We start from the raw sequence: 13,261 nt of genomic DNA, 5'->3' as shown, positions 1-13,261 counted from the left end.
TCCTGGTTTTGCTGGGCCTGGACGCCCACTTTGGCCGCCAGATCTCACCTCGCCCGCCGGAGATCCTTGTCCAGTATCGATGTGAGCGATCAGGGCCTCGTGCTCGCTCGACTGGAGAGTATGGTTGTGAGGTAGAGACTCGCTAGCGCGTAGAGGCAACCCTCAAGGGACGAGAGCTTGGCGGTTAGTTCCCGGAGCTGCGATTCCTTGCGTGTGATGGATTGTGCCATGCAATCGTTTGGAACATCTTTACCTTAGGTACCTGGGCCTCCAATGAGAGTTTAAGCTCGTTGCTGGCCTTCGCTTGTTGATGATGTTATGTTATACGAGGGAGTAACTTTTTAAAGTTTAATTACGTGCAGTTTCTTTGATCAATTTCTGGAGGCTGGTGTTTTTATCTGAGAGTACTTGTAGTTTTCTTCCTGCAAGAAAGTAAAGCTATTTGACTGTGCATCTTAGAATGAAAATTATACCCACAAGGATTTCAGTTGTTCGTTTGTCCTTTGAAGCTCCTTGTTCGTGTTTACCAGTTCATGGAGCTGTGTCTTGTATTTCTCTTCCTGAGAGGATTTGCTCGTTAGACCTGCCGCGTTTTGGAGTGAACCATAAACATTTACCCGAGAGAAAAGCCTCTCCTCAAGTAGGTGTTTTTGCTCGCATGTTCTGGCTGTATTTTCTCTCCAGCTCATCAAGCTTGTTTGCTGTTTCATGTTCCTGCAAATCACGCATAAATCAATCCGTCCCAACCACACCAGACCTCAAGCTTCGCAGATTTAAGTAGAGAATCCCTAGTTCCTCCAAGAGAACCGTGTTTTCGGTCACGGTAATGTTGGACTTCGCGATATTGTTGGTTACCAGATGTTTAACATTATTTTTTATAATTATTTTTTTGTGTGCAGACAGTGATTGACTTACGGAAAGTAAATAGTCGTCTAGAAAGTGAGCTAGAACAGCTAAATGTAAATACACGATTTCGAGGTAACATTTGCAAGTGTTTCTCACATTCTTACACTTCATTGTACAGAAGGGTTGCTGGACTCAAAGAGGAAACCTGACCAAGTATTTGATTCCTTAAAGCTTCAGGGGTACTGACATTGTCAATGGTATTGCAGCATATCGTCATTTTGGTGAGACGAACATGAACAGATACAGTAGTCGATCTCACTCTATATTTCAAATGGTGGTTAAGTGCTGTCACATTCACACAGGGTCATTGACAATAACAGAATAGGGACTGTGTCTACTTTGGTAAGCCTGGAATTTTACGATCTTTGCACTATAACTTGAACCTGGTAGATCTAGCCGGTTCTGAACGCGTTGCAAAAACAGCAGCTCAGTTCGACTTAAGGCCAAGGGTCATTGTTATCAATAAGCTCAGCGAGGGTCCAGGAAAGTCTTTAGCTTTCATCTTTTGGTCATATACCATACCGGGACAACTGACGCGCATTCTTCAATCCGTTTTAAACGGTAACGCAGAAACGGCTATTATTTACACCATTACACCGCATGAGGTATAACCGCTCAGTGCCTAAGTTTCGTATAATTTGTTTCAGATGCACACAGACGAAACAAAGGGAACACTTCAATTTTCTTCGAGAGTTGTAATATGCGTGCACGTCAATGAGGTATGGCATCACCTCCTAAACCGTGTAAGCGCCTTACTTTTTGTGTTCCAAAGTATTGTACAATGTTTTCGTGTCGGAGGGAGGCGCAGTTGCATCTGTCTCTCATGCAATTTTATTTGGAAGAAATGTTTTATTTCTTTTCTTTTCTGTTTTTGTAGACACTAGTCTTAAGTTCAGCAGCTCGAGATGATCATTCGAAGGGGTTTGACCCCGGTTTTTTATGTTATTTTCATGAATTATTTTTTCCGCGCAACAGGATTTTGGACGCATTGTTTTATGTGTATTTATTTGCTAGCTTTTCTGAATGCTTTCGGAGCCCTTTAACACGTTTGGACAACTCTCGAATCTCTACTAGGCGGGATAGTGACACCCTTACATTTGAGTCCCTTCTCCAAAAGAATGCTGATGATCTTTGGGATGTTCAAAGTACACCGGAGGTGTCATTCCTTTGCATTCTCGTGACTTACAACAAACAACGACCAAGGACAAACCAAATGTTGCCAATAAAGATGCATGGACGCGCCTAAACCAAGAACTCGATGACGTCTGGGCAACTTTAAACACAGAAGACCAAGCAGCTCCGTCTACGTCAGAGTACACACCCTGTGTAAAATCCGACGGACCGAGCTTGTTTGAATCAGACTTCTTACTTTGAATGCTTGGATTCGTCTTTTTTCCAACAATGGAAAAGACTAGAAAGCTAATTGTGCTACTCGATAGCAATAGCGAGATTTTTAACAGAAAGGTGGAGGATTTTCAGTCAGAAAACAATCGTCTTCGTGGTACTTAAACGACTGCCAATTCGTATATTTCCTTCTGCCAGCTGGTCTTTCTGCATCACAAGCTATTAGTACCAACACACAAATACCTGGACTTTAACCTGATGAAGATTACATGTAGTTGACGTTGTTATAGATCTCCATGTAAGAGATCAATTGTTTGGATCGAACTCTGATGTCTACCACATCCATGCCAAAGAAGTTGTTATTTCGGCATGGCAAGGATTTAACGGTACCCACTCCTCATTCATACCTGGGGATCGTGAAGATAAGAATGGCGCCGGGAAGATCTTTCCCCATCTAGGGCTTACTCTCACCGTACATTTTTACAGGACTTTGAGCTACTGCCATACGAGACATCATCGACCACGAGCACAACGAGCAGGAGATTTTCATGAAGTTCCAGCACTCTCAAGAGTTCCTGGTGTCTTTCCACCAGGGACTTTGGGGGGCTGTGTGACCGGAGCAGCACGGGCATCAACACAGTATGCATGATGCATGTCAATTGGGACTACTAAGAAAGATGTGGATCTCAAGCTTGTTTCCTGGGGAGTGGAAGAGGATTCATGTAAGTGCCCCAAGGCAGGGCCCGAAGAGTCTGATCAAGTACCTCCAATGTCTGGGAGAGATTGATCCAGGAGTGACAGATATATGATGACTAAGGATATGGTCACGTGGTGAGAAAGTCCTAGAGGACAGTGGGACTTAGTGGTCGGGCCTGTGAGCGTTGACCTAGTGGCAGTGCTGGCGAACACAGCCATGGACGAAACTTGGGACTTGGTGGAGACTGTAAAAGGGATATTGGGGAAGGCTGTTCCCCATGTCTGCAAGTATCCTAAGGATGCTAAGGAGTGGATTTGGGATGACCACTCATGGACGGATGGCCTAGTTTTTGAGAGATAGGACTGTGATATGGTTAGTGTTGGACCAATAGTATAGCAAAGGTGAATGAGCATGGCCTTAGTGCAACGGGCTGATATGTTGGTGGTACCTTTAGGTGTCGGTCATGGGATTGGACACATGGAGCACTCGGACTAAGTGCAGAGGTTGAGTGGCAAGGATGCCATTCTCGGGGTTAACAAGCCCCAAGTCCAAAATAGGACTTATAGAAGTTGTGAGTGAGATTTCTCCAAGTGGTCAAAGTTGTGGTTAAATGACTGAAGTAGAATGGAAAATTTAGTTGCTTATATACACCCCTGTGACATATGCATATAGAAGAGACGATAAATAACCATTCCAATCTGAATATTGAAAGTTCACATACTTCACGATAATCCCTTTGAATGTCCGAACGAGCCATTCCACCAAAGTGTCTAATTGTGGATGATAAACACTCGTGAAAGTGTGGTGCATCCCCAACTAAGATGTCAAAACATGAAATTCCTTAGCCATAAATACGGGATTATTATCTGAAAGAATTCGCTCCAAACAAGAATGCTAGAACACTATTCAATTGAGGGAGAAGTATCTAACAGTAGTTGCAAAGGCATTAACAAAAGCACCAACTTCCACCCAACAAGTCAAGTAGTAAAAAGTAATAATAACATACTCATTGCCAATAGTCGATTAAGGAAAAAGTCCCATAAGATCAAATACCATCAACTCAAACAGATGAGAAATTGCAATTGACTTCAACCATCCTTTCGCAGCATGAGGGGGAGTATTACGAGCTTAGCACCAAACACAATTACACACATATCGGATAATATCATGTCACATCTCCGGCTAATAGAAAAACTTATGTAGCTTCTTGATCATATGATGATGTCCTATATGCCCACATAGAACAAGAGAATCATGATAAGCATAAGAAACTGTGGAATAAATATTGAAGGCACCATAAGCTATAAATGAATATCAGGATCTGTCCCCACAAAATAAAGAAGGCTGTCTTTAAAGTGATATTGAGAATATAAATGCCAGAACTATAAGTTATCAGCAAGTGATGCAAAATTCTCAAACCCATTTTGAAGCCTTTGAATCTATGGTTCAATCTTTTGAGCCTTGCGAACCTCATCAAGAGAAGGTAGATCTTGCTCTACACCTTTTGGACACTAAATATCAAGTATAGCAATCGCCAATAGCATAGAATCCTTGTCTAGAAAATCCATAGATACTGGAACAACAAGTTTGTCAGAAACATGAGAAGAAAGTAAAAAAGGAAGAGGAGCTCGAGAAAGGGCATGAACAATATCAAAACTCCCTAGTATCAAAATCATATATTTGAAATTTCAAAGCCCACTAAGTAGTATAACCAACTAGGTTCTTTCACTTCAATAATAAAATAATGGCAGTAACAAATGTAGTTAGGATATGCTAAAATTGGAAAAGTCGTTAATAGCTCCTTGAGATCCATGAACACCTACTCACAGTCCGTAGGCCAGATGAAAAATGATGTTGATGATTTCAACAATGCTTGCAATGATGCAATGTGATGAAAAAGATGATTTACAAAATGACCAAGATATTGCATCTTGCCCAAAAAGCACTATACATCATTCACACACTTTGGAGTAAGGAATTTTAGAACAACCATAAGTTTGTCATAATCAACTTGCAAACTCTCATAAGAAATACAGTGCCCAAGATAAGTCATGTCCTTGAACCCAAACATGCATTTTGACCGTTTTAGCTTTAAACCAACTTCCTGTAGCTGATATAACACTTTACAAACATCACGGATGTGTTCCTCCCATGTCCCCTTCGAGTGTATCAAGACATCATCAATGAAGTCAATAATCATCTCCAGCATATCATAAAGAACCTTGTCCATCATTTGCTGGAAAGTCACTAGAGTATTGTTCAAACTAAATGGAATCACTAATAACTTGTATAAATCAAATAGTGACGAAAAACAGTCTTAGGAATATCTTCTTTGGCTATTAGTACTTGTTAGTACCCATAAGCAAGATCTAACTTGGTGAATTAATGACTTCTCTTTAGACAATCCAAGAGATCAGTAGTGTGAGGAAGAGGGTACATATTTGGGATTATCATTTCATTTAACGGATGATAGTCGATGCAAAAATGAATACTCTCATCAGGCTTTATCATAAGATGAAGTTCACATACTTAAGGATTTTATAACTTTTGAGTAACACCCTTTTCCAACATCTCTTATATATTTGTATGTAAAATCTTGATCTTTTTGGGTGACCGACGATGAATAGGAACATTGATTAGATGAGCATCCCTAATTAGATTTGGATGATGTGTGGCAATCTTAACCCTAAACAATACGTCAAATTCAAAGAGATTGACATACTTCTTTATGAGTTGGTTAACTGCTACAACACAAAGACCGTTAGAAGGATCAAAAAAAGAAAGAGTGGAACAAGATAGAAATATAAGAGGTAGTAATGGAAAAATAAAAGTAATGGAAGCAGAGGTAAAAGTAAAGGGATGAAGAAGTACAAAAGTGAGAAGAATGGATAAAATATAAAAAAGTATAATACAAAGAGGAGAAGCCTCAAAGTCACACTTGGCATAATTGCAATGCAACCAATCCATACCAAGGATGAGGTAAAAAACTTGATTTGGCATTACCTACAATGGCTATAACTCAAGCTCAAAATCGCCCACATGCACAATTAGGTACACCTCATTCTGTGCAATTGCCATAAAAAATGAAAATTGGCTTTGCCGCATGACACAAATGTAGATGGCAATGTGTGGCAATAGATCGAGTAATAGAAGATAAACTCAAAACTGTATCAACTAATATGGAAAGAATAATAAGAGATTGTGAGACACAAAATCCCTAGGCCCCAAAGTGGAGCCGGAAAGGGCGCCACATAGTAGTGGCCGAAGCGAAAGCCAAACGAGCATAACACGTTTGGACTAAAAGCTCTGACTTAGAAGGTCGAGAGCGGGAGTGGAACTCCCAACAAAGTGCTCGAGGAGTGAGCACGAGGCAACCAATAAGCAAGGCTCCAAAAAAGGGACCTGAGATGGAGTCCAAGATGGAGTCCGAGATGGAGTCCAAGATGGAGTCTGAGATGGACCCGAGATGGAGTCCGAGATGGACCCGAGATGGAGTCCGAAGTGGAGTCCGAGATGGACCCAAGACGGAGTCCGAAGTGGAGTCCGAGATGGACCCGAGATGGAGTCCGAGATGGAGTCTGAGATGGAAGCGAGATGGAGTCCGAAGTGGAGTTCGAGATGGACCCGAGATGGAGTCCGAGATGGAGTCCAAGATGGACCCGAGATGAAGTCCGAGATGGAGTCTGAGATGGAACCGAGACCGAGACCGAGTCTGAGTCCGAAACCGGGACCAAGACCGAGTTCGAGTTCGAGTTTGAGCCCAAGTTCGAGTCCGAATACTAATACAGGCAGTTGGGTGAAAGCCCAAAGCGATCGTCGGGGGGGGGGGGGGGGCTGCGGGGGGTTCCAAAAGTATAGTAGGGAGAGTGTGGGGGTTGAAGCCCAGTGGAGCCAATTTGGCCAGGAAAGGCCAGTTTAGCCCAGGAAAGGCCAGTTTGGCCCAGGAAGGCCATACCCAGTGTTGGGTGATGAACTGACCACTGGGAAGTCTAAGACTAGAGTGAATAGGAGCCGACAAGCGGGGTAGCTTGGTGAAGTGTTCAAGAGCCGGCTCTAGTTCCCTCGGGAGATCGACTGACCGATGCTCCCAATCCAAGTGTGGGTGGCACTACCTACTTGGATACCTGGTGTGGCTCAACGGAACCTCACTCTAAGCCCATGGCTAGAGCACCCAAAGGCGGAAGGCAGGGAGAGTACCCATGAGGCCCGCGTAGGGCCACGGTGTTCCGAAATGTTGTCCCAAAAGCCCAGACTGTGGAAAGGAAGAGGAGTAGTCCTCTAGTGTAGTGACCAAGGATACAGTCGAGTGGTGAGGAAGTCCCAGAGGACCGTGGGACTTAGTGGTCGGGCCTGTGGGCCTCGATTCAGGGGCAGTGTTGGCGAATACGGCCATGGGCAGAAAGGGACTTGGTGAAGACCGAAAAAGGGATATTGGGGAAGGCTATTCCCCATGCCTGTGGGCATCCTAAGGATGCTAAGGAGTGGATCTGGAACGATCACTCATGGACGGATGGCCCAATCCTTGAGAGATAGGATGGTGATGCAGGTGGTGTTAGACCACTGGTGTGACCAAGGTAAAGGGGCATGGCTTTAGTGTAACGGGCTGATATGTCGGTGGTACCTTGGGGTGTCGGTCATGGGACCGAACACATGGAGCACTAGGACCAAGTGCAAAGGTTGAGTGGCATGGATGCCATTCTCAGGGCTAACAAGCCCTAAGTCCTGAGTGGGACTTATGGAGGTTGGGAATGAGACTCCTCTAAGTGGGCAGAGGTGTGGTTAAGTGACTAAAGTAGAATGGAAAAATTTAGTCACTTACAGAGATCTTTTATTATAAAGTTGAGTTTGGAAAGTAAACACTTGATGAACTAATGTCAAGTGAACCCCTTGATGATACTCCCGAAAGAAAGATGGAAGGATCACCAATTTATTTGCACAATGTCCTTCCATTACTCACGCAACTCTTCATTTCCAAGATGCATTTTAGTGTCCAAACCTTCCACTACAACAACACCAATAGAATGTTGTTGATGCCAAGACCTCTACCCAAGAAATAGAAGCCACTAATCCGGAAAACATTGACAATGCCGATAAGTGTGATTAACTTCATCACATGCCCAGCAACGAACATCATGGCCACGACCACGTCCTCACCCTTGTCCTTGAACTTGAGCAATAGCAGCATTAACCTTCATTGGAATAGGACCATCTCTCACAAAAAGTGGAGTTAAAGGACATGCAATAAGAAGTGGAAGAGGCAACATCTCATAATGTTGTGCCAAACGAAGGGCATTAGTAAAGGTGGTTGGAGTAAGTGCATGCACAAGTTCTACAAGATCTTGATGTAGTGTTGGCCATAACATTCCCAGCTTGATCTGCTTTGACATATTTGGCTCTGCACGAAGCAAAGGGCTTCGGAAATGAATACCAAATTGCATCATCGACTCAAATGGCCCGACAACGCAATTGTTGGAAGGTATTATCACAATTGTTGGCATGTCTCAATGCGTGTTTAAGACATCCAAGAGAATACTCTAATCCTTATGAGTGGTTGTGCTCAAACCATTGTACCACTATAGTGTTATCCCTTGGAGACACATGGGAAATTCATACAAATATTGAGCATCATCCCAAGAATGATATGTGGCAATCATCATAAAGTGATTGAACCAATGGTACACATCATCACTAAGATTCCCATGAAAGAACTTCAACCAAATGCGAGGATTGGTACCAAGAGCAAAAGGAGTTGTACCACATACTGTGAATGCTGCCATCAACTAAGTTTGGTTTTTCAACTGCAATTGCATATTATCGAGCAATTGCACCAATTGTTACTCCAGAGTCAAAGAAGGAGGAGATTGTTGCTCTGCCATGAAAATGAATGAAAAGAAAAGAGCAAAAGAAAAGAAATTAAAAAAAAACTAGAAGGAAAGGGAGATTTAGACAATACAAAAGCTAAATCTAAACCAAAATCCTGAAAGGAAAGAACAAAAAAAAAAAAGGAAATAGAAAAAGCTAGATTTAAATGATACAAAAGCAGAATCTAAACCAAAATCCCAAATCCAAGCACTTCTCAAGGATAATCAAAGATGCCCCTCATCTCCACCAATATGAGTGCATAAAACATGGAAAGTGAATACAAAAAATGTGCATATTAATTAGTCTAATTTATATACAAGAGTAAGTGGTCCGGATTGAAACCAATCTAACAATTACTAAAATCCTATTACGCTAATATTAGTATACAACATTGTAGCCTTACATTTGAACTTTATATTATATTAATATTTATAATGGGATTTTGGTTATTAAATTGATTTTAATCTGGACCACTTGCTTTTATATATAAACTAGGGTTTTCAGGCTAATTAAATATACACATTTCTGTACACTCATATTGTTGGAAGAGACAAATAGCTCTATTGCCTTTGAAGAGTGCTTGGATTTGTGTTTTTGGTTTAGATTTACCTTTTACATCATTTAGATATTTCTTATTGTTATAACTTTTTTCATGTTTTTTTTTTTCTTTTTTTCATTCTTGTTCTTAACAAAGCAACATCCTCCTCCTTCTTTAACTCTAAAGTAGCAATGGTGCAATTTTTCAATGTTATGTGGTTATATCTCTAGCTAAATATAAGGATTGACAATAAAAATAGAAAGAGCTGCACCATATGTCATGAATGTAGCATTGCTAAGTTTAATTGTTTTGAGAATCCTAGGGATGATATGTGCTATTGGTTTAATCATTTTATAATGATTGCCAAACACTATTTTTGGGATGTTATCTAACATTTGCATAAGTTTCCCACATATCTCCAAGGGATGGTGTTACAATATTATAATAGTTTGAGTGTAACCACTTATGCAGATTGAAGCTTTCTTTCGGACTTCTTCAAATACACACTTAGATATATTGATAATTGTGATGATGCCTTTTAGTAATTGTACCATTTTAGTCATAAGCCATTTGAGTCAATTATGCAATTTGGTGTTCACTCTTAGAGCCTATTATTTTGTGTAGAGGTAAATATATTTGAACGAATCAAGTTGGGAATATTATGGCCAATGTTTTATTAAAAATTTGTAGGAATTATATATCCACTTGGCCTAACCACCCTTAGCGATACTTTTTAATTGACACAATATTATGAAATATCATATCTATCACTTGTTTTTGCACATGTTTTAGCTTCACTTATTGTGGGAAAAGAGGTTGATGTGACTGCTACTTATGTTCAAAGCTAATGATCAGGACGTGGTTATGGCCATGATATTTAATGTTAGATATGTAATGAAGTTGGCTATATGTATCAACATTAGTAGTGTTTTTTAGATTGGTATCCTTTATTTCTTGGGTGGAAATCTTAACATCAATAATATTTTTCTGTTATTGCAATGGAATGTCTTGATATAAAGATTCTTCTGGGATACAAGAAGTTGCATGAGTAGTAAAAGACCCATATATATATATATATATATATATATATATATATATATATATCAATAGCCACTTTATCTTTATTTTAGGAGTATTATAAAAAATTTCATTTGACATTAATTCATCCAATGTTTATTTTCCAAACTCATTATTATAACAAGAGATCCCTTGTTATCTTCTACATGTGGGTTGATATAGGCTTGAGTTTATCTTTTATCACTTAGCTTATTCTCATATGTTATTGTCTATATTTATATTATATGATAGTGCCAATCTTCATTTTTTATAGTAATGTATGAGATGAGGTAGACCTAGTTTATGTATAAGTGATCTTGAGTCTAAGGTTCAATCATTCTAAATGATGTCATGTCAATATTTTGACTTCATTTTTAGTATGGATTGGTTGCAGTGTAATTATGCTAAATGTGACTTTAAGACTTCTCCTTTCTATTTCATACTTTTTTATTTTTATTCATTTGTATATGGCTTAAGTGTTTATTAGATTCCATCCAAACCAGTGGAAGAATGTTGTAAAATATTAATCCCAGGAAATAACATTGATAACTCATGGCAATCACAAAGGCAATTATGAAAATTCAACTCCATTATTAATATTGAATCATAACTATATAAGAGTTTTTAAGAAACTCTATACCCCTATGATATGCTCATACTAAAGAAATGCCAAATAACCATCCCAATCGAAATACTATAAGCTTATATACTTCATAATCATCCCTTTGAAGGTCTAGATGAGCCATTAAACAAACCATTAGTTTGTGAATATTAAACACTTGCCTAAGATATAAATGTATGACCATTATCTAAGAGAATCCATTTTAAAAAAAATAAATTGGAATATATTTCATTAAAGAGGAAGTATTCAACAGTAGTTGTAGATGCACTCATAAGAGCATTAACTTCCACTCAATAAGTCAAATAGTTGGAAGCAATAATCATTACCAATAGTCAACCATGGAAAATCTTCCATTAAATCAATTACCAACAACTCAAACACATGGGAACCATCCTTATATAGTATGAGGGAGAGTATTATAAATTTGACACTAAACATAACTATGCATATACTAGTTAACATCATATTATATTTCAAGCTAATAGAAAGACTTGCACAACTTCTCATTCACACAATAATGTCCTATATATTAGCCTAGAATATAAGAGTTATGGTAGATATGGAGAAAGCATGAAATACCACCAACTGTAAATGATTATTAGGATCAATCTTTATAAAATAAAGAAGGTTTTCCTCAAGATGATATTAAAAATATTAATGCTAAAATAGTAAGTTATTAGGAAATGATGCAAAATTCTTAAACCCATCACAAAACTTTTGAATCCATAATTAAACCTTTTTAACCTGACAAACTTCATCAAAAGAAGGTAAATTTTGCTCCACACTTTGTGGACACTAAACATTAAATATAACAAATGTCAATGGTATAAAATCTTCATCTAGAAAATCCATTAATACTGAAATATTATACTTATTGAAAAAGAAGCAAAGAATGGAGAGGAACTTGAGAAAAGGTATTAGTAATAACCATAAAACTCCTTGAAAAATAAACAAGTTTAAAATTATATATTTAAAGGTTTAGAACCTATCAAGTTGTACGACCAACTAAATTCTTCCACTTTAATAATGAAGTAACTGTAATATGATCAGCTTTGAATAATGTTTAAGAACTATATAAGTACACATGAAGCTTCTTGAAATCCCAAATTACTATTAAATTTTCTTTCTGGTTGAGGGTCCACATTTTATGGTGGAGATGAGGGGCACCTCATCACATCTGGCTGGGCATATTGGAGTCTATATGAATTTTCCTTTTCAATTCCATTTCTAGCATGATTGAAATTTCAAGCATGAGTGCATTGTGCAGTAACATGGAGGACACACATGGCTAAAGGAACTTTCCTAGCTAGGACAGCCAGTGTGACCAAGAGGTTTGGTCACAAGGTATGGCATCCAAAGGTTGGAGCTGCCATACATCCAGCCAGGGGCTGAGGAATGAGCTGAGCTGAGGAGGCCAATGGTGGGGGGATCTTGGTGATCTACCCTAGGCACTAGGAATAAGCTGAGCCAAGGAGGCCAGTGGTGGGGGGATCTTGGTGATCTACCCTATTGAGGAATGAGCTAAGTCAAGGTGGCTAATGGTGGGGGGACCTTGGTGATCTACCCTAGGTGCTAGTGACATGCTTGGGCCATGGCACCTTTCTTATTTGGCATGAACTAGAAGCATGGCATCTCCACTATCACGAGGACGGGCATCTGGCCACGAAGGGGACTCGAATGCTCCACTCCCACTCAGGGAAAGGGAGGATGCTTCTAACTGGCTGTCTAAGGAACCACAAGTGGAGGCAAGCACTGAGAGGCTGCTGGAGAATGCTGACAACGAGCATTTGGCTGCAGCCATGGTTGCACTCTTGAAGGACCCCTAGGTCACATGGTGATTGGGCAAACTGCTAGCAGTAGTGGGAAATGTTACAATGAGAAAGGCGCTTTTCTGCCCAGAAGTTTTGTCATCGGCTCGCGTCAAGTATCCTATATACAAAATGGGAGAAGACTTTGAGCTCTATCTGGAGATTTTTGAGTGTGCAGTGCACAACAACAAAGTCGTAGAGAGAGAGAGATTATGCATGGCTCTGGAAGGGGAAGCACAACAACTTTTTATGGCCCATCGGAGTGGAGTTGAAGAGGAATCTTGGGAGGAGGCAATTCAACGTGGCCGCCGCCACTTCCAGCTTGGACAGCCTGCTGAACGTGCCTTCCTCACGATGAGGGATCACAAATTCAAGAGAGGCAAGTCCATGCAACAGTACTAGGTAGCATTGATTTGGGTAGCTAGGAT

General features: G+C 40.0%; 1 protein-coding gene across 1 annotated transcript; it reads left to right on the top strand.

Annotated features, from left to right (window-relative positions):
- Positions 1 to 1,100: 1,100 nt before the first annotated feature.
- On the top strand, positions 1,101 to 2,280 carry LOC9630470 (kinesin-like protein NACK2). The gene is made up of 3 exons (XM_024680454.1): positions 1,101 to 1,127; positions 1,227 to 1,511; positions 2,053 to 2,280. Exons 1-3 carry the CDS (start codon positions 1,101 to 1,103, stop codon positions 2,278 to 2,280), a joined length of 540 nt encoding a protein of 179 aa, XP_024536222.1.
- Positions 2,281 to 13,261: the final 10,981 nt, after the last annotated feature.

This window comes from Selaginella moellendorffii, unplaced genomic scaffold (assembly GCF_000143415.4).
Source record: "Selaginella moellendorffii unplaced genomic scaffold, v1.0 SELMOscaffold_1, whole genome shotgun sequence".
In the NCBI taxonomy this organism is placed as follows: Eukaryota; Viridiplantae; Streptophyta; class Lycopodiopsida; order Selaginellales; family Selaginellaceae; genus Selaginella; species Selaginella moellendorffii.
This window is presented reverse-complemented; position numbering and strand designations above follow the sequence as displayed.